This window comes from Fulvia fulva, chromosome 7, assembly GCF_020509005.1.
Source record: "Fulvia fulva chromosome 7, complete sequence".
NCBI lineage: Eukaryota > Fungi > Ascomycota > Dothideomycetes > Mycosphaerellales > Mycosphaerellaceae > Fulvia > Fulvia fulva.
The window spans coordinates 4227994-4247342 of NC_063018.1; the positions used below are offsets into that span (position 1 = coordinate 4227994).

Sequence of the window (19349 nt, forward strand, 5' to 3'; positions counted from 1 at the left end):
GCTCACTTTGCCTTTCGGCATGTCATACATAATCTTTTCCACGTTAACATCGACCAAGTATTTCTATGACTTCGCCGTGGTCACAACTCCTTCGTACTCCCTCGACCGTATGTAGTCGAGTGTCTTTTGGAAGTGCTTTCTCGGGTGTTCAAGTCCACTCGCGTTCTCCGTCGTGTTAAGGTTGCTGTGGATGAGCTCGACCAGGCCATTGAGGTATTTCGTCGTGACTGCGTCGTTCTCTTGGTCGAAGTAGTAGACGTAGCGGTTGAGGATCTCAACGAAGAGCTCCACGGAAACCGCAGTGTCCATGCAAGCGTCGGCCACTCGTAGTGCACGTTGTAGACATTCAAGCACACGCTTGCCGTCGCGGTAGGGCTGATGCACAGTTAGCAAGGAGCCTCTGCAGGAAGTGTTGGTCGGGCTTACCTCTTTCGATTCGACACCCTCTGGCTGCTCGGCCTTCTCGACTGACCACCACAAGTGACTGGCAAGATACACAGCTCGACACTGGTCCGGTTTCTTGAGTAGCTTACTACCGTGCAGCGCTGCTTTCGTGATCAAAGTGTCGTAGTTATCCCGACTAAATCGTTCCGAGCAGCCCGAGAGTGCACCTGAGATGATGCAAATGGCCTGGAATTGCAGCTTCGAATCCGATATTGACTCTTCGTAGACAGTGAAGGCTTGCGCAAAGTACTCGTATGCCACATCTTCGCTTTCGCATTGACTCGCAACCTGACCGCAAGCCACGAAAAGTCGCAGCACAAGATCCGGAACGCCAGACGATGACACCCTGGTGTAAAGTGCGGAGATTGTGGTGTGGATGAACTTGTAGAGCGCCGAGGACTGCGCGGAGTAATCGTCGCTCGATAGATGTTCCCTTCGCTTGAACGAGCGGGCAAGCTTGAGAGATTGTGTGATTATTGCTGGTGTGGTGTATTTCGTCCGTTCGTTTCCTTCCTGGAATGCGCTTCGTGCTGTTTGAAGCAGCTTGAACTGTGATACATTGTCCGCTCCCTTGATGAGATGGACTATCCGCGCGAGCCAGCCTTGTTCTTCGACAGTCTCTTCAGTCTCAATGGCGTTTCTTCTGGCAGCAGCACCAGTGTAGCCTGAGGATGGCTGCATGCCTTCTTTGATCAATACAGACAAGATTGACAGCACGCCGTCGAGATGTGCTTGGCTCGTAATCTTGGTCTCGTTCCGTAGGATGTTGCGTGCTGTTTCTCCTGCCACCGCTCGCCGTGTTGGATATGGTTGCTGTTGGAAAAGAGGTACAAAGCTTGGAAGCGCTAGAGCTGTGAAGAGCGAGAAGTATGCCTTGACCGGAGCATGAAGCAAGGCAAGCAAACTTTGCTGTGCCTGTTGTGAGTGGAGGTCGGCTGAGTTCTGGAAGCGTGCTACTTCTTTCGTTGCATGATGCAAGACTTGGTCGACATAGTCCAACCGCTCGGGGTAGATATTGAGAGCCAGATTGACCAAGGACACCAGTAGCGGGGTGATATCTTGTATAGGTAGTCTTTGCATACCCACGATGTGCACCACTTGCTCGTAGAAGATCTCGAACAGTTTGATATTCGCAGGAATGCCATTGTGCTTCTGGCCGTTCGTTTTCGGTTCCTCTTCGTCCTTGGCGGATGTCTCTTCCGCTGCTTCGGAGGAAGCTGGCTCTTCTGTGTTCGGGGCTGTCTCGTCATGAACCTCTTCGCCGTTCTCTGTCGGCTTGACCGGCTCTGCATCTCCAGCCTCCTTGGACAATTTAAGCTTCTCCAGCAAAGAAGTCACCGACTTGTCCTCAATCTTCTGCCGCTGTTCGGGCGTCTTGGTCTCAGATTCTCGTGCCGCATACGCCGATAGTCTATCCATAAGCCCAATGACAATCTGCTTGACGTTGACGTGAGGATTGAGTCTCGCGGTCGCCGCCAGAAGCTGATCGAGGGTATGTAGGTGGAACTCATCAGGGAAGACCTGTGTTATAACCTCTAGCAGATACTCTTGCGCCAGCACATCCCGACATTGCACCACTTGCTCCAGCAGAGGTTGTAGTATGCCGTTCTTGTAGCTTTCCAGATCGACCAGCTGGCTCAAGCGAACAAGATTACTACCCACCAGTAGTTGCAGCTCCTGCCGTTCCTTCGTTCGTTGCTCTCGTTCTCGTGAATGTCCCTGGTGTTGCAGTCGTACCCAAAGCTTGTTCATCTCAACGAAGTTGGTCAGAATGAAGCTTATACTGTCCTGCAGATTGCCTTCGGGTCCATCTCCCTCTCCGGTAGGCAGGGCGTCTCGTGCTTGGCCAGACAGGTAATATCGCAGGAAGAGACCTCGGACTGGGTGCTGTACTCCACGGCTCATCTCCATCATGTCCTTCATGATCTCTTTGACCGGTGCATCCTCTATGCTCATATACACTGTCCCCACCGTGATCATGAGATACAATCTAGGTACAATGTTGCCCGCATATTGAACCAGCTCGTAAAGATCGGCGAGGTGATTGACGGGATGTGATTCGCGGAGGTAGACGGAGAGGTGTCGCAGGGCATCGAAGACGGACATGTACAGCTCGTAGTACTGCTTGGGGCCTAGACTGCTGGTGCGCAGTTCCGATACGAGGGTTGAGCTGCCATATCGTCAGCAGGGCAGGGGAATGAATGTAGTATTGGACGTCCTACCTGCACTTCAGCGCATCCATCAGCTTGCCGGGAGTCTCGAGACATCGCCGCATCAGCGTCGTCTGCTGGCGCACGACACTCAGGGCATCTTCCAACAGCCGCGCCTGGTCCTCGACCGGCGGCGGCGAGCCCATTCCGTCGTCCAGCTTGGCGGTTGTCGCTCAGCCTTAGAGTGCTCCAGAATCAACGTGCCAGAATGTATTGGTCATGTGCTCTCATACTGCAGTGGGAAGAGGAGAGGGCAGATTTGTGGTGTATGGGCAGCCAATGTCTACCTCAGCCAAGTAGGAGGTAGCTGCCTTCGAGACAGCTGCACGCTGCACGCCCGCCGACGCAGCTCGCTTAGACTTTCATGTCTCGCTTGGTACGTGGGTCTAGTGCTCTTTTGGTCTTCTCTTAGGGGGTTAAGTCAGGCGGCATCGGGCGTCGCTCTTGACAACAGCCGGAACCTCGTGACACGCGGATCGCGTCCTGCGATAACAGCCACTTCACACGAACACGAAATACATGACATGACCAACCACATTTCACGCGTTGCAGAGTCTCAGCACGCCAAGATGGAATCACCGTCGAATCACTACGCGCACGACGTAGAGCCCAGCATCATGCTCGACATCGACGGACCCCCCAGCTCGCCCTTCCAATCGCACGTTGAGAGCCGAATGATAAGTCAACAGTGGGAGTCGCGGCCAGAGACGGTGACAGAGGAGCGAACAATGGACATCTTCGCGACGCCAGCAAAGTCTGTGCAGTACTTCAGTCAGATCGATGTGATGGAGGATAAGGAGAACATGCCACAGTCGGAGAGGAAGACATCGAAGCTGGCCTCCTCTACCCACAAGATGTCTGCGCCACGACCGACGACACCAGAGCGAACGCCGCTTCCAGCCGATGACGAGCATCTCGCACCCGCGACGGAGCAGAGGAGAGGCAGTAAGGATTCTGACCTTATGCCACCACCGCCGTCAACGCGAAGAACCCCCAAGCGTGCACCACTACGACCCTCCGAAAGCGCCGCGAACACACCTCGAGCACGACCTACTCCAAGCTGTGGCAATTCCACCACCAGTCTCGAGCGAGTGGAGACCAACTCAACACCAAGCTCCACATCATTCCAAGCCGGCCTCGATTTCCGCGCATCGCAACTCTCACACGCTCCAACGCAGGACCACAGCGGCCTAGACGACACCTGCTTCAGCGCCTTCTCCGAGATCCCAGAAATGACCGTCTTCGCCAAACTCGGACAAAGCCCCACAAAGCGCATGGAACAGACAACAAGCAACTCGCAACGAACACCAGGCAGGCATGCCGAAGCCGCACCTCGAACGACCCACAAGCGCCCTTCTCCTTCGCGATCTCCATCTCCTACGCCTAGGCGGCAGAAGACTCCGGCGAATCATGATGGTACCACCTTCTTGATTGACTTCACGCAACAGATGGACACGATCGGCGGATACAGCACCAAGTCACCGAGCAAGTCTAATACACAGCCGGATCTACTGAAGTACATGAATCAGCAGAGGTATGTGTTGCAGGCGGGTAAGCAGTGGCTGTTTGAGCACATCTAATAAAAACAGGTCGCCGCATAAGAACAATCGCTCCAGCTATGCAACGCCGCGGAAGGAGAATCCGATCATGAACCTTCTCGACTTTGAGCTGCCACCAGCGCCTACTCCTCGTAGCGTGCCCACGATCACAGTCAGGCAAGTCAATCCCGGCCATCGCGATGCTTGAAACCACCACAAAGCTCACGACGATCCTTCTCCCGCGAACTTCACGACTAACATGATAACAGAGAGTTGGAGTCGTTGAAGTCATCGTACCTCTCACAGATCTCTTCGCTGAAAGCAACATTGTCTGGACGAGAAGCCGAAGTCGAGAGCCTTAAGCGAGCAGTCGTGGACGCGGAACGACGGGTCGGCGAGGCACAAGAGAATCTGCGGGATGAGAAGAACAAGCGAGAATGGGCAGAGCAAGAGAAGGCAGGTTGGGAGAGGCGTGGACAAGAAGTGGAGAACGTGCTTCAGAGTGTCAAAGAGGAGGTCATGAAGGGTGAGGCCGAGAAGGAGGATCTTCTACGAAAGATGGACGACTGCGAACGTCGAGCTGAAAATGCTGAAGCCCGCGCCATGAAAGCTGAAGAGCGGTTCGCGGACGCTTTGGCTGCTAGGGCCAGCTCAGGTGACGGCGACGCTGCCGATGTTGAGGATCAAGTCCAGCGTCTTGTTGCGGCCCAAATCGACTCGAAGATTGAGGCTGTTAGCCGCGAGTTGCACACGGTCTACAAGGAGAAGCACGAGCGGAAGGTCGCCACTCTGAAGAAGAGCTACGAGGCACGAAGCGAGAAGAAGTGCGCCGATCTGCAGCACCGTCTCTCTGAGCTGGAGAGGCAGAACGAAGATCTGCTGGCCGCCAAGGATGCCACCTTCTCTGGACCTGTGCCAGGTGCCTCGCCAAGCAAGGAGCAGAAGGAGCGAGAAGCACGGCTCAAAGCGGAGATCGAAGAGCAACGCGCCTACCTGGCACGCATCGAGTCCGAGATGCAAGCTTCCCAGCAACAACAAGACCAACTAATGCGCGAACTCGAGCAAGAACGCATCGAAAAGGGCGATCTCGTCGCCGCCGTAGACGAGATGCTCGCCCTACAAGCCGAGCAGAAGTCAGCAGCTGGCGACCAAAGCGTTGTCGGCGACACCAGTGTGGTTGAAGACTTCCGCAAATCTATCAAATCAATCAGCAGACCATCGGGTCTGCGCGCACCCGGTGGCGTTCCGACGAGTAGAATGGCTCCTCCTACTGGTATCGGTAGGGCGAGGACGGGGACCGCTGGCAAGTCGAGCATTCTGTCCAATATTGAGAGGATGGGACGTGCTGGTGGTGGGGCACCTGCTGCGCCTGCTGAGCAGGATCCTGTGCCGAGGTGGTTTTAGATGGTTGGACAAGGGATTTGGTGTTGGGACGGCGTATTGACTGGACATACTGATTTTTGTACAGTAATGGAGAGATGACTGGGCGTTTGGCATGGCGTTGGGTGAGGATGGGGTGATGTGCTCCAATGACTTGGACGCGGTATCGTGCTATGATTGTATTTGGTAGCTCAAATCGAGCGATTTTCCCTCAAGCCACCCTGCACATTTCGGGGTAGACACTTTGACACGACGGTGACAACATGGCTGGACCCTGTCTTGGATATTATACCATTGCTGGCTGCCATGACACCGCTTCAGTAGTCTAAAAGCTGACGGTGTCTTAGTCACAGTCACATTTTAGACTTGAACAAGACAACATCGCTTCGAAACTAGCATAATACACTCCTTGTGCGAGCTCGACTGACAGTGGAATGATGTCCTAGATTCTCCTATAACACCCTATGACCCAGCTCACCCTTCTCCACCGTACAGCAAGCTCAACAGCCTCAATAGCGACACCTGACACCACGAGACCTCCACCATCGGAAATGAGCGACGACGCATGGGCAATTCCGGGCTTTGGTGCCCCCAGAGCCCAACGGGAAGAAGCGCTTGAGCGCCTGGACACTGTGGTTGGAGAACACGTAACGTTATGCTTACAAGCCAGCGCCATCAGCTCCTGGCAGGTTGTGCAGCCCAAGCATCTTTCGCCCTCAATCAACATCATCGAGCAAGAGCGCATGATGTATCAAGGTCTCAAGCAGCAGAGGCAAGGTGAAATCGAGACATCACGATCTCGGCTGGATCTTTATTTCGCATGGCTCTGGAAACTTGAGGACGATGTGATGGGTTATGTCATCAGAGTCACAGACAGACTGCACAAGGACATCAGAACGCACCGAGAAGCATACAAGCCCGTGGACAGGGACCAAAGGTTTGTACTACTACCCTGGAAACCTGATGTTTCCACAGCCCAGGAGCATCATGACGGTTGCTCGAAAGCCCTGGGAAGATTGAGAACAATCACAGCCGACGAGACCAGACTACATCAACAGAGCCAGGAATGTCCGCAACAAATTACAAATCCCTGAAAAGCAGCTGGAGGGTAAGAATAACCTCAGCTGCGGCTGGGCGGAAGACAAGTACTCAAAGAAATACACAGAGATCCATGCACAAATCTCGACGCGGCTTCTTGAAATGCAGGCTGAGATCGCAAGCGCAGACGCCTTGCTCAAGAGGCCCAAGAATTTTCCGACGAGCAGCAACGGTTGGCGACAGAACGAGAAGAAGAGAACAAGCGGAGGGAGGAGGAACGACTGGTCGAAGAAGCGGCTCGAGCGCTAAGAGCCCAAGAGAAGTCGGAACGTGAAGCAACAGCTGGCAGAGCTCGAGCTGAAAAGCATCGAGTATGGCAAGAAAATGCGCAGCGAGAGTGGGAAGAGGCACGAACCGCACGTCAAGAGCAGGCACAAAATGACCAACCAGAGCGCAATAAGAACGCCAGTCAAGAACGGCGGCGAAGATCTCAACAGGAGCGAGACAGAGCCCAGCACCATCAGGGTCGGAAACGTCAGGAAGACATCAAGCACCGCAATCGACAAGAACCTAAACCCAATAGAGCGTGTCCTACAACGAGCGCATGGCAGACGGCAGTCTTTAAATGGTACATGCGATACACAATAGCCTTCAACAACCGCTCCCAGCTTACAAGCTTTCCAGAGCCTACCACTGGCATCTGCCCCGGCCCAGGCACGTGTCCGGAGTCGCGGTCCCAGCAACAGCTGAAAGCGTGCACATGCGAGATTCGAAGTGCCTTCTGGGAGATTGATAGTCATCAGAAGAAGCTTAAGGATGCACGGCTGGCATGGCGTCCGGAATCTTTTGAGCACTGTCCCAAACAGCATCGTGAAAAGTTCAAGAAGATGGCCCGGGAGATCTTTGTTGTTGTGGATGACATGCTTGAGCAGGGGGTCTAGAGCATGTGCTGTGCTTCAGTGATGGGTGGACTGCTTGTGACTGTAGCAGGGTGATCAGATTAGGCTGGAGGCTGGGTCGATGCCAAGTTTTTCATGTGCAATCAGAAGATACCATGTCAGTCACATCTTGCACAGACCGGAAATGTTTCTCTCCCACTTTAACTCTAACTGTGGCGGCTTCAACTCGTCGGAGCAGAGTAGACCATCGAAGGCCAAGATGAAACAGTCGATCCTTTGTTTTATTAGGAATAGACCGTCTTCATCCGTGTGATACATTGCAACAGACATGTCTTCACCAGTGCGAGGTTATAAGCTCCTCTGGCTCCCATCGAACCTCGCTACATCTATTCCCAATCTTTCTAATCTACTCACTGCCGTCACTTTACGCACAACGATGCCCGATATCATACCGCCGGCGCTGTACGATGGCAGTCTCCGTAGGGGCCTTTGCACCGCCAGAGCCCGACGCCAACAAATAGCACTCCAGCTCAGAGAAGCGATCAACGGGCATCAGCAGTTCCTAACGGAAGGACGATACGGCGTACATCCCGAAGACCGCCTCCCAGCCATCCTGTGGAGCTACGACTACCCTTTTCGCCACCGGTACGTCGACTCCGATGCTGGTGACAGCTGGACGAAGCTACACATCATCTCGACATGCCTGGAAAAAGTGATCTCAACCCTGCAAGAAGCTCAGCAAAGTGTCAGGATCTCCCTCAGCTGTTACTTGAGAGGACTGGGTGTACAGTACAATGTAGACCGATCTTACATCAACAAACTGGACGATAGAAACTGCAACGACATCGCGCTCCTCCATGCCGAGCTTACCTTCTTCTACTGCAAGATCAAACAGAACGAGACCACGATGGAGCGCGAGCATTCCCGGGCTATCATGTGTTTGCTGGAGAAACTTTGTGGTATACACAAGAAGTCCGGAGCAGGCGGTTCATTCAGCGAGGTAGTGCGCACGCGTTGGTATGAGTACCATCATTCGCTGGAGCATCAATCCGTGACTGCTGAGTTTGAGGCCGCAGAACGCAAGCTTCATGATGCGAAGCGAACTATCCAGGGTCAACCGGACTGGTTGCTCGCTTGGCATGGCAAGTGTCCTTTATGTCCGAGGCGGATTGAACGAGAATATTACTCCGTCCGAGTCTGCCGCAAGTGTGCGGAGAAGGGAAGAGTAAATCGCACGGAATGGCCTAAACAATTGGGTACCACCTGATGGGGTGTGATTTTGGAATGTTGGTATGTAATACCTTGATCGCCCAGTCTCGGAGGACTTCGAACTAGACGTCGAGCACGCTTGATGATGCTCCTATTGCCTTGACTGTTCGAATGCTAAGGTTAGGTGTGTCGTAGCCCCTGAAAAGTCTCTCTGAACGGGCCTGTATATGCCGCGTATCGATACATGCCTTGCTACTAAACCTGTGCTTCCACAAGCTCAGAGCTCATCACACCCCTCCAGACCCTCATCCGCATTGATCTGCATCTTATGAAACACAGCCTCCCGTAAGTCATCGTTATCATGCAAGAGCCTCTGCAAAGCACCCGCATGATTCTTCGCCAGATTCCAGAACTGACTAGCAACAGATCCCACGAGCCAATTGACCACCTTCTCCTCTGCATCACTATGATCATCCATTGGCGGCGCCCGAGTGAGTATAAGCGCAACAGCCAGCAGAGCAATCGGAGGCAGCGGATAGAGAGCATTCAGCTTCTTCTCCACCAGATCCTGAAGACCCACGAGTTGGAGCTTGGTTGCTGTCACGAAAGCGAAGGCTAGTTGTATTGCGGCTTCTTCTTTTCTAGCATCAGATAGTTTGCCGAAGGGTTGGTAGTCGTCAGGGTCTTTCAGGAACTTCAGGCCGAGATCGCCCCTCCAGAGGTAGTCCCAGATCCCGGTTAGGTCGGCGTTGGTCAGTTTGAGTTGGACAGCTCTCTTGCTTTCGTTGAGGTCGATGGTGTGCTCGCGGCGCTTGTCGTCGTACTGCTCGAGTGGCTTTAGGTATCCAGACTCGGCACAGCGAGCTCTGCGTGCGATTACGCTTTGCCCGTTATCGCCGATGAGGATTCTGCACTCTTTATCTCTGGTATCCGTCAGTACTGAATGATTCTGTGGTGTAGGGGAAGGCCAAGGGACTCACGTCATCTGCGGTGGAGACATGCCCTTGGAAGATGGTCTTGCTCGAACGATCTTGCTGTGGCCTTCAACCGAGCCCTTGGTAGAATGGTCGAGCTTTGTACTGGGCCTTACAACGATGATGGAGTCCTCTTCGTCGGACTCCTCCTGATCGGAAATCTCAATAATTTCAGTGGAGACTTGCTTGCCGTTTGGAGTCGTCTTTGGAGTCGTCTTTGGAGTCGGCAGTTGCGTCGATCGAGCATTGCTGCTCCTTGTCGTTCGGCCGTACCACTCGCCGCCGTACTCCGGCGAGGTCGAGCTCGATTGAGACCGGCGCTTTGCACTGGCGATCTCAGCATCGTCAGAGTCCTCGGAGTATTGGCGATTCCTCTTCCTCTGTAGTCTGCGCACCTCCGACTCGCTGAGAATATAGTTATGCCAGTAGCTGTGATCGTTCAAGTCTGGCGCTTCAACCTTGAATGCCATGCGGCGCAGCTTCTCGTCCCTGATCTCTTCGCTGTCGTGCTTCTGCACATCAGGCTGCTCAAACACCTCGCATTCGGCTGCATAGTCGTAATTGGGATCGTACTCCTGCAACGTCTCATTCGTGACCCAAACGCTGTTCATTAGTCAGCAAACTCCAGCAACCCGCCACTGCCAGCTGTACTGACTATTTGTGCCTGCCAAGCAAGATGGCCGGGACGTGGAACTCCTTGGAGCGCAGTTTGAACCACGTTTCCGGCACAGTTTAATGGTCGCAGATCACGACTGGCCAGACTTTCTTGTTGTAACAGTGAACCCAGGTGCTGCCCACAGCGACCTCTCTTGGAGGAGCCTCAATACTTGGGACTGGCTTATCAGCCATGATGGTCGAACCGTGAGATGTAGTTGTGAAAGTAAGTGTGGCTCAAAGCCTCCTTGTGTTGGTGTAGAAGTTGTTGCTGCGGTCAGTCGTTGAAGTGCGAAGGTGATAGAGCATGATTGAAGTCACACGAAGTCCGAAAAGAAGTGTTGTGACTTAGTAACTTGGTCCTAGGCACACGGCGCTGTAGCACATGATTGATCCTTCGACCAATCATGTTGATAGGGTACTGAGAGTGAAGTGAAGTGAAAGGCGATGGCATCTATACAGAATAGTCCTGGTGGTGCGCGTGAGGCTCCGGAACGTGGCATCTTCGTGCTTTGATCGCCTACGATATGGTTCCGTCGCGTGAATCGCGCCAGTGGGCGAATATGCCCAGCGGTACGCATGTTTCTGGGTGACATGGGCACGATATAGGCACAATTGTACGCATGTGACGGTAGACATCAAGAAGTGAAGTTGAAACTGAACCTGCAAGATCTCCAGGGGTTCAAGCTCAAGCTTCTCGGCTCCTGCCGACCATCCCCAACTTGGAAACATCACAGCTGGCAACGACTCTCCACGATCCACACCTCCAATTCCCCAACACCTCCGACAACACGTCGCAAATCCTGCCCACCCCCCCTCCCAACACCGCCACCATGCTCGGCTCCCTCGCCTCCATGCAACCGCGCCAACTCGCCGCTCAAGTCCTCAACTTCGCCCTCGTCCTCTCAACCGCCTTCATGCTCTGGAAGGGCCTCTCAGTCTTCACCAACTCCTCCTCGCCCATCGTCGTAGTCCTCTCCGGCAGCATGGAGCCAGCCTTCCAACGGGGGGATTTGCTGTTTTTGTGGAATAGAGGGGTCGAGACGCAGGTGGGCGAGGTTGTGGTGTATAATGTGCGTGGGAAGGATATTCCGATTGTGCATAGGGTTATTAGACGGTTTGGGGGAGGGTGAGTACCTACAGCATATACTGGGAGTGAAACGGGGAGGTGTGTGCTGACTTGAGGGAATGACAGGGCTGCGCCGCTGCAACTTCTCACGAAGGGAGATAACAATGCCGCTGATGACACGGAGCTTTATGCGCGTGGGCAGAATTACCTGGACAGGAGCAAGGATATTGTGGGGAGTGTGATCGGATATGTCCCTTTCGTGGGATACGTGACAATTCTGCTGAGCGAATACCCTTGGTTGAAGACGGCGATGATGGTCTTCATGGCGCTTACGGTGGTGTTGCAGCGGGAATAGGGCTATCGGCCATCGCGCTGCTGATTTCATGGGCATAAGCGAGGAGTTTGGCGTTAACAAGAGCAGTTACCACTGCTATAAAATATCGAACTGGGAGACTTCAGAGGGTATGCGGAATGCCTATTTGTGACCCTCGTCGCGCAGCCGCTGCCTCACATTCGTGATCGCCTTACCCAGTCGATTCTCACCCCACTTGTCGCGGTTTGCCTCTGCGTCAGCAGCACCGAATCCGATTCCCCATATGCGATCTGATGGAGATGCCTGTCGGCGCTGTCAGTACACGCCAATATGCACCGCTTCAGCGGAAGAACGACTCACCTCAACAAGTTCCCTATCCCCCGTCGCCAACAACTTCGTCCTCATATCAGCACTCTCCTTCCCCTTCGTGAACTTGTGATAATTCCCCTCCTCCACAATGCGACTCTTATGCTCATCCCACTTCTTGCGATCGAATCTGCCAACACCCATAGGTTAAAATCGCATCAACCAAGCAACCTGCATGTAGATCGTGAACCTCATCTACCCGCAAATACTCACCCCTTCGCCCTCCGTCCCAACGCCTGATGCTCCCTCGGCACCGCCGTCTTCATCATCTCCCGTGCAATCTCCTCATCCCCAAATAACTTCGCCTTCTGAATCATCATCCACATTTCCGCCGTCTGGTAGGTAACACCATCGACTTCAAAGGAAGATTCGTACCATTGAGACATGAAGCCGTAGGGAGATTCGAATTCGCGCCAGAACCAGACTGGGCCGACGGAGGGGTCTGGAGATATGGTGGGGGGTTGTGACATGGTTGAGATTGCGGTTTTGGAGAGATTTGTTGAAGGTTCTGTTAGGAGGTAGGTTTGGTGTTTGGTTGTGAATGTTGTTGTGATAGTGGCAAATGATGATGATGTAGTGATGAGCTAGTCCATATGCAGTAGGTACCTAGTAGCTTGAGATGGAGCTGTCCAGCAGCAGGTGGCATACGGGCAGTATAGTGAGATCAGCTTGGTTGTTTTGCTTCATTACATTCATTCTCCGGTTCTATTTACTGTCTCTTCTGCAGTATCCATATCTATAGACTGTCGTTGTCGCTATACACATTAGACCCTCTTACGCTGCACTAGCAGAGCGGCCACAAACTCTTTTCCCAATGCCGTTTATTTTGTCCATTACCGTGCCCATTCATGCCCAGTGCGCATTGTTGTATCAATTCGCTCGCTCGCTAAGATGCTGTGCAAAACGATATGCAAACGTGCCATAATTCCCGTCCCGCCATTTTCTTCGTGTTCATGCCTCAATCGACACCGATATCCGTCTCTTCATGTAAATCTGCCAGTGGAGCACAGCCTATCCTAATAGCTCGACTTCCCGGCGTCCTCATCTGGGCAAGGCACGTTTGTGGGATACCTTGCATACACCGCAGTACCGGCGGTAGGGTATGTGGTAGTGGTCATGGTCTGATTCCACAGTCCATGGCTAGTGAAAGCGCCCTTGAACGTCGAAGTGTATATCGAACTCGAGCTGGAGGATGATGAAGAAGACTGCACAGCGGTTGCGTATGCCGGCTCTGGCACTGTGTTGTAGACAGTCTCGGTCGCCTCGGCCGTAGTCTCTGTGACAGTCGAAGGTGATACGTTGGTGATGATGACTGGCAAAGGCGACATGGTGACGGTGTAGGAGAAGGCTGGCATCGCGGTGTTCGGCACTGTGATGGTCGTGCTCTGTGTTTCGGTGATGCTGGCTTGGCTGGGTGATGCCGTGACTGTCACAGTTGCCGGCTTCGAGGTGGATGTGCTTGTCGGCGGGAGTGTCTCTGCTGGCGGAGAGTTGATCGAGCTCGATGGACCGCCGACATCGACGACTTGATACGTCGCGGCTGGTCGAGGATTTGGCAGTGCTGTTGCGCCGAGCGTGAAGTAGGCTGTAGCGAGGATAGTAGGTATCGAGGAGCGCATTGTGAGCGTCAGCTCGGCGATGTTGTTCTGTTGTATGCTATCTGTTTTCTTTTGTTGTCTTTTCAGTGCTTAAATGTCTGGTGCTGGTGGTTGCTATGGTGTCTCGATCTGATCTGGTTGTCAGGTCAAGGAGGATTGCGAGACGGTTGCGCAAGAGGTGCAGGATTGTGTGCAGGGACACTTAGCCTTCTTGCTAGGGGACATTCTACAACGGCCCTGCCTATAGCCATCTTTGAGCATGTGAAGAGGCTGGATAATTCTGGGCTATCATGTTGTGGAATGCGCTTCGCGAGGCTGGGAAGTGAAAGATGTGGCTGGGCGATCCGGCTGACTGGGCCCGGAGCTGTCTCCGGTGGCGCCAAAAGACCCGCTTGGAAGGAACCTCCGAGTGACACCTGAACAACCAACTTCACGCAATTACATCTCACCGTTCTACTACAACTTCTAGTCCATCTCACTGCCAATATTGATGCCGGTTTCAATCTGCTCTTTGACTGGATCATCAGCATAATGGTTCCCGGCAGGAACTACACCGCCGCCCCTTTAGCGACCACAACGACCGGGCCTATGGACATCACATGCACAGCACTGCCAGTCACATTCAGGGGACCGAAATTTTTGCAAAGCTTGACGTGTTCTACCATTCTCTGCAATCTAGTCAGCCTCAAAACGAGTCACCAGAAGCGACCTTCTCCTTCTTGAAGGCATCAATGACCTTCTCCGTACCCGCACGTGAGTATGACCGCCGCCGGGACATCTTGCTAACACGTAAGCGGACGGCTGAGATTCACTCAGCTCTCCATCAATCTCAATCAGTGTGGTCCTCAAGCCAGCCAAGCCAAGCTGGAGGTTAGTGGCTTGCTTGGCTTAATTAGACTACTAGCTTAGCTTAGCTCGGCTTTAAGCTAGCATCCCCTAGCTTAGCTAGCTTAATATTTTAAGCTAAGTAGAGAGTCTAGCTTATAGCTTAAGCTAGCTCGTTATATAATACGGATTCAGCCGGAATAGAGGTTTAATTAGCTCGGCTAGTCCTATAGATACCTCTATCTTTTATAATAAGAATACGTCTAGGGAGGAGTTTAGTAAAAATACGAGATCGACGTAGTATTATATAACCGAATTTAGAGTCCGGATACCTCTATCTTAAGAATAGCTTTATAGACACTTCTATAATATACTTTACTACCGAGCGGGCTATACTACTAAGCGGGCTACTTTTACTATTAGGGCGAGAGCCTAGCCTATAAGATGTAAGGGTAAAAGCGAGAATATAGGTAAGAAGTGTAGATGCAAAAGGGTATAGTATAATTGCTATACAAAACAAAAGACGAAGGAAGCAAGAGAGGCCTAGGGAAGGCTAGATATTTATACGCGACCCTCGCGAGTACGTGTCCCCGCATTAATAGGGCTAACCCGTACGAAGCCGCGCTTAGTAGCTTTGCTCAAAACCTTATTCTAACCTGCCCTACGTTCCGAGTCTTCTACGTGCTTCTTCTAGGGTCTAGCGTAGTCGCGGGTACTCGCGGGAGTACCGTGAGTCACATAGTTACGAGCCGAAGTGAATCTGTTAAGGTTTAGTAGAGGGGTGAATTTGGAGGGCTAGGTCCCGTAGTGAATATTACGGGGCATATAATTCTTAGCGCTTATATACTAAGCTAGACTGTCACTTCTTAACGACTTCTAAGCACTCTAAGGCTCTTCTGTCCCTACCTTCTATACTCTCTATAGGGAGACTATAATAGTAGCCCCCCCGAACAAAGCTAAGTTCCTACGAAGCCGTAGTAGTTCTATATATCGAGGATGTTTAGCTTTAGTACTAGGCCTAGGCCTAATGTTATAGTCGATACACTATTAGTAAGCCCCGTCGAAGAGCTTAGATTCGAAGAGCCTACCGATATTGACTTCTAGGCCGTCTACGCGGGCGTAGTATTCTTCGATTACTTAACGATTAAAGATAATATGTTAGATAGGTTCCTATAAGGTATCCTACTTAGGGCAACCTTGCTATTCGACTTTATACTTAATCGGCGGTAGTCCTTTAACGTCGTTAGGCTCTACGCGGATTCCCCGGATCTTACGGACGGTATAGTCGTTAGAAGGTAGGTTAATAGGCTCGTCGACTTCTACTTTATCGGGAGGACCTAGTATGTCTTAGTTTTGGTTCGGGAATAGGTCCTTAGCCGACGGCCGAAGGCGTACGGGATAGAAGACGTCGTGGATCTTTATATTCGTAGGAAGAGCTATACGGTAGGCGTGTGAACTAATACGCTCGGTGATCTCAAAAGGACCTAGGTTCTTCTAGTTTAGCTTCTTAGAGGGGCGGTCTATCTTAATGTTCTTAGAGTTAAGGTAGACTATATCGCCTACTTAGTAGTCGGGAGCTAGCTAGCGACGACGATTAGCTTGATCCTCGTAGATTACTTATACGTACACTATCTCGTCGTAAACTTCTTTATAGATCTGTAAGAGTATAGTAGCGAACTCGTCTGCTACTTACTCGTTTACGTCTTCGGTAGGCGGGAGAGGTTCTTCTAGTTCTATACCTATACGAGGGTAGTAACCTCTCGTAGTATAGAAGGGAGAGTAGCTAGTAGTCTCCGAGTCCTAGTTACGAGTAGCGAACTCTACCGTAGGGATATACTAAGGCCAATCCTTCTAGTAGTAGTCGACGAAGTAACGAAGGACCTGCTCGAGGATAGCGTTCGTAATTTCGGTCTAGCCGTCGGTCTGTAGCTAAAAACTGGTCGAGAGGTTATGCTTAATGCCTAGGATAGTATATAGACGCTTCTAGAAGTACGAGATGAACTAGGTGCCTCTATTAGAGGTAATGCTATCCGGGAGGCCTTGAAAGCGCTAGACGAATTCGTAGAACAAGCGAGTAGTCTCCTTTACGGTTATACTCTAGTACGGGATTATATACCGGTCCTTAGAGTGACGGTCCACGATTACTAGAAGGGCCTTTACTTTCACGCCGCTAAAGGTCTTGCCGTAAGGAAGATCGGTAATAAAGTCTATAGTGATGTGCTTCTACGGACGATTAGGAGCCGGGAGAGGGTATAAGAGACCGTAGGGACGGTAGCGGTTAGCTTTAGCTCTTCGGTAAGTAGCGTAGTTTAGTACGTAGCGGCGGACGTCCTTCTAGGAATACGGCCACTAGTAATACCTAGCGAGGAGCTTGTGGGTCTTAGCTACGCCTAGGTGACCCCTAGAGGCGGAGTCGTAGATGATTTGAAGAATCTTAGCTCGGATATTAGAGCCTTCGGGCTGCGGTACGTAAAGCTTCTTACGGAAGTAGACGACACCTCCCTAGAGCTCGTACTCGGATAGCGAGAAGCCCGGGAATGTCCTCGCGCTAGATTCAAGGGCCTGAACTAACTCTTAGGCGTCTATGTTGGTATCGTACGCTATTCGTACTCGTACTATAATACCTTCGGGCTGCTCCTTATTATTAAACCCCTTAAAGTCTGATTCGGATAAGCCGTCGGTCGTTACTAAGCCCTCTTTATCGTCGTTCAAGTCCTTAGCGTCCGAGGCGTATTCTTTAGGCTCGGATTTATCGTCACTCTCGTTAAGGTAGGTAGGAGCGAGCACGAGAGTAGTAAAGGAAGCGGCGAGCGTAGGCTAGCCGTTCGATAGGTACTCTCGAAGCTCGGAAGAGAGGTTATGCTCTTTAATAACTTGTTGCCCTACGATTTGCCGGCCCCCTCTTCGATTAACTAGAGAGTTACTAGGGCGGCGGGTAAGGGCGTCGGCTATCGAGTTGGCCTTACCGGGCGTATACGAGATTACGAAGTTGAACCGGGAGAGGAACTCGCTCTAGCGGGCCTGGCGACGATTAAGCAGCTTGCTCTTTATAAAGTAAACGAGGTTCTTATAGTCGGAGCTTACTTAGACGGGTATAGTAGAGCCTTCGAGCTCGGGGCGCTACTCTTCGAAAGCTTTAACGATAGCGAGAAGCTCCTTATCGTAGATCTCGTAGTTATACTCCGTAGCGGTCATCTTCTTAGAGAGGAAGGCGATAGGTAACCAGGGGGATTCAGGCGAGCGGCGTTATAGTAGGACACCGCCTACTACGCCGTCGGATACGTCGGTCTCTATACGGGTCTCTAGTTCGAAATCGAAGTGCCGTAGAAGCGGGTTCTTAACAAACTTCGCTTTAAGTAAGTCAAAAGCCTCCTAGTATTCGTCGGTCTAGGCGAACTTCTCACCCTTACGCGTAAGCTTCGTCAAAGGGCGTACTACGCCCGAAAATGCGTAGATAAAGCGGCGGTAGAAGTTAGTAAAGCCTAGGAAACCCTAGACCTCTTTAATATTCGTAGGAGTATCCTATTCGACGATAGCGTCGATCTTCTCTTAGTCTATCTTAATGCCGTCTACGGTAATAATTAAACTAAGGAACTTGACTTCGGTCTTCTTAAACTCGTACTTATCGATATCGAGCTATAAGCCGGCGTCTACGAGCTTCTAAAGGACCTTATAGACGTGCTCGCGGTACTCCTCCTTAGTCTCGCTATAGACTAGGATGTCGTCGATGTAGGTAGTATAGAACTGATCGAGGAACTCCTAAAGGATGTCGTTAATAAAGTTCTAGAAGGTACTAGGCCCGTTATAAACGCCGAAGGGCATAACGAGCGACTCGAATAGCCCGTAGCGAGTACGGAAGGCTATAAGATACTCGTGTCCTTCTACTATTCGTAACTTGTTGAACGTAGCGATAACATCGAGCTTAGTAAAGTACTTAGCCTTAGAGAGGCCCTCGAGCGTCTCCTAAATTAACGGTATTAGGTAGCGGTTCTTCTTTATAATAGCGTTTAAGCCTCGGTAGTCTACGTAGAAGCGTAGACTACCGCCGGGCTTCTTAACGAATATGACGGGACTACTAGCGCTAGAACGGCTCGCTCGAATAAACCCCTTCTTTAGGTTCTCTTCGAGGTATCTCTTAAGGACGATAAGCTCTTCTCGGGACATAGAATATAACGGTCCGAACGGTGTCTCTATACCTTCTTCTAGCTTAATCTTATAGTCGTAAGGGCGATAAGGAGGTAGCTCGTCTACGGCTTTAGTATCGAATACGTAGAGGATGTAGTATGCCTAAGGAGGGACCTTCGTAGTAGGGTCGGTAGGTATACGCTTCTTATCGAGCTTCTCGAGGGCGATATCGATATCGCGGAGAGAGGCGGCGAAGACTTGAGCTTTAGGCTACTTAGTAGTAGTAGTAAAGGCAGCGGCGTTCACCTAGAAGATCTTAGTATACTTAGGACCGCGCTAAGGCGGCGGAGAAGGCGGAGGTGCCGGAGGAACTTCTAGAGGGAAGCTAATAGTAAGGGAAGTCTAGTCGATAATAGGTCGGTGTCGTCTAAACTAGGGGAGGCCGAGGATAAACTTCTAATACGGTAGGGACGTAAGGAAGCTAGTAATCGACATACGCTTGCCTCCGAGGGTGATTAACGTATGTATAACATAAGTAATCTTACTAGTAGTAGTCTCCGTACCGTTAAAGAGTTTAAGGGTACGAGGGTACTTCAGTTCCTAGGGTTCGAGGTTAAGAGAGGTCGCGAGTTTATAGTCTATAAAAGACTCGTCTAGTACGCTAGTGTCTATAAGAGTGAGATTGGAAGAAGAGAGTTTCTTTAAGC

General features: G+C 51.7%; 9 protein-coding genes across 9 annotated transcripts; 5 read left to right on the forward strand and 4 right to left on the reverse strand.

Moving 5' to 3' along the window:
* Positions 1-63: 63 nt before the first annotated feature.
* On the reverse strand, positions 64-2800 carry CLAFUR5_10666 (Vacuolar protein sorting-associated protein 35; the record flags this gene model as incomplete). The annotated part of the gene is made up of 3 exons (XM_047909814.1): positions 64-375; positions 427-2614; positions 2667-2800. 3 exons carry the CDS (start codon positions 2798-2800, stop codon positions 64-66), a joined length of 2634 nt encoding a protein of 877 aa, XP_047764572.1.
* Positions 2801-3223: 423 nt separating this feature from the next.
* On the forward strand, positions 3224-5596 carry CLAFUR5_10667 (uncharacterized protein; the record flags this gene model as incomplete). Its single annotated transcript, XM_047909815.1, has 3 exons — positions 3224-4188; positions 4244-4369; positions 4462-5596. 3 exons carry the CDS (start codon positions 3224-3226, stop codon positions 5594-5596), a joined length of 2226 nt encoding a protein of 741 aa, XP_047764571.1.
* A 527-nt stretch (positions 5597-6123) lies between these two features.
* Positions 6124-6919, forward strand: CLAFUR5_10668 (uncharacterized protein; the record flags this gene model as incomplete). The annotated part of the gene is made up of 2 exons (XM_047909816.1): positions 6124-6509; positions 6631-6919. 2 exons carry the CDS (start codon positions 6124-6126, stop codon positions 6917-6919), a joined length of 675 nt encoding a protein of 224 aa, XP_047764390.1.
* A 129-nt stretch (positions 6920-7048) lies between these two features.
* CLAFUR5_10669 (uncharacterized protein) lies at positions 7049-7551 on the forward strand (the record flags this gene model as incomplete). The annotated part of the gene is made up of 2 exons (XM_047909817.1): positions 7049-7238; positions 7295-7551. 2 exons carry the CDS (start codon positions 7049-7051, stop codon positions 7549-7551), a joined length of 447 nt encoding a protein of 148 aa, XP_047764389.1.
* A 394-nt stretch (positions 7552-7945) lies between these two features.
* Positions 7946-8776, forward strand: CLAFUR5_10670 (uncharacterized protein; the record flags this gene model as incomplete). Its single annotated transcript, XM_047909818.1, has 1 exon — positions 7946-8776. The coding sequence occupies one exon, from the start codon at positions 7946-7948 to the stop codon at positions 8774-8776; it is 831 nt and encodes a 276-aa protein (XP_047764040.1).
* Positions 8777-8995: 219 nt separating this feature from the next.
* CLAFUR5_10671 (uncharacterized protein) lies at positions 8996-10541 on the reverse strand (the record flags this gene model as incomplete). The annotated part of the gene is made up of 4 exons (XM_047909819.1): positions 8996-9641; positions 9699-10295; positions 10348-10388; positions 10443-10541. 4 exons carry the CDS (start codon positions 10539-10541, stop codon positions 8996-8998), a joined length of 1383 nt encoding a protein of 460 aa, XP_047764041.1.
* Positions 10542-11179: 638 nt separating this feature from the next.
* CLAFUR5_10672 (Signal peptidase complex catalytic subunit sec11) lies at positions 11180-11770 on the forward strand (the record flags this gene model as incomplete). The annotated part of the gene is made up of 2 exons (XM_047909820.1): positions 11180-11475; positions 11542-11770. The coding sequence occupies 2 exons, from the start codon at positions 11180-11182 to the stop codon at positions 11768-11770; spliced, it is 525 nt and encodes a 174-aa protein (XP_047764495.1).
* A 120-nt stretch (positions 11771-11890) lies between these two features.
* Positions 11891-12564, reverse strand: CLAFUR5_10673 (N-glycosidase; the record flags this gene model as incomplete). The annotated part of the gene is made up of 3 exons (XM_047909821.1): positions 11891-12031; positions 12089-12224; positions 12308-12564. 3 exons carry the CDS (start codon positions 12562-12564, stop codon positions 11891-11893), a joined length of 534 nt encoding a protein of 177 aa, XP_047764496.1.
* A 546-nt stretch (positions 12565-13110) lies between these two features.
* CLAFUR5_10674 (uncharacterized protein) lies at positions 13111-13713 on the reverse strand (the record flags this gene model as incomplete). The annotated part of the gene is made up of 1 exon (XM_047909822.1): positions 13111-13713. The coding sequence occupies one exon, from the start codon at positions 13711-13713 to the stop codon at positions 13111-13113; it is 603 nt and encodes a 200-aa protein (XP_047764042.1).
* Between the last annotated feature and the right edge of the window lie 5636 nt (positions 13714-19349).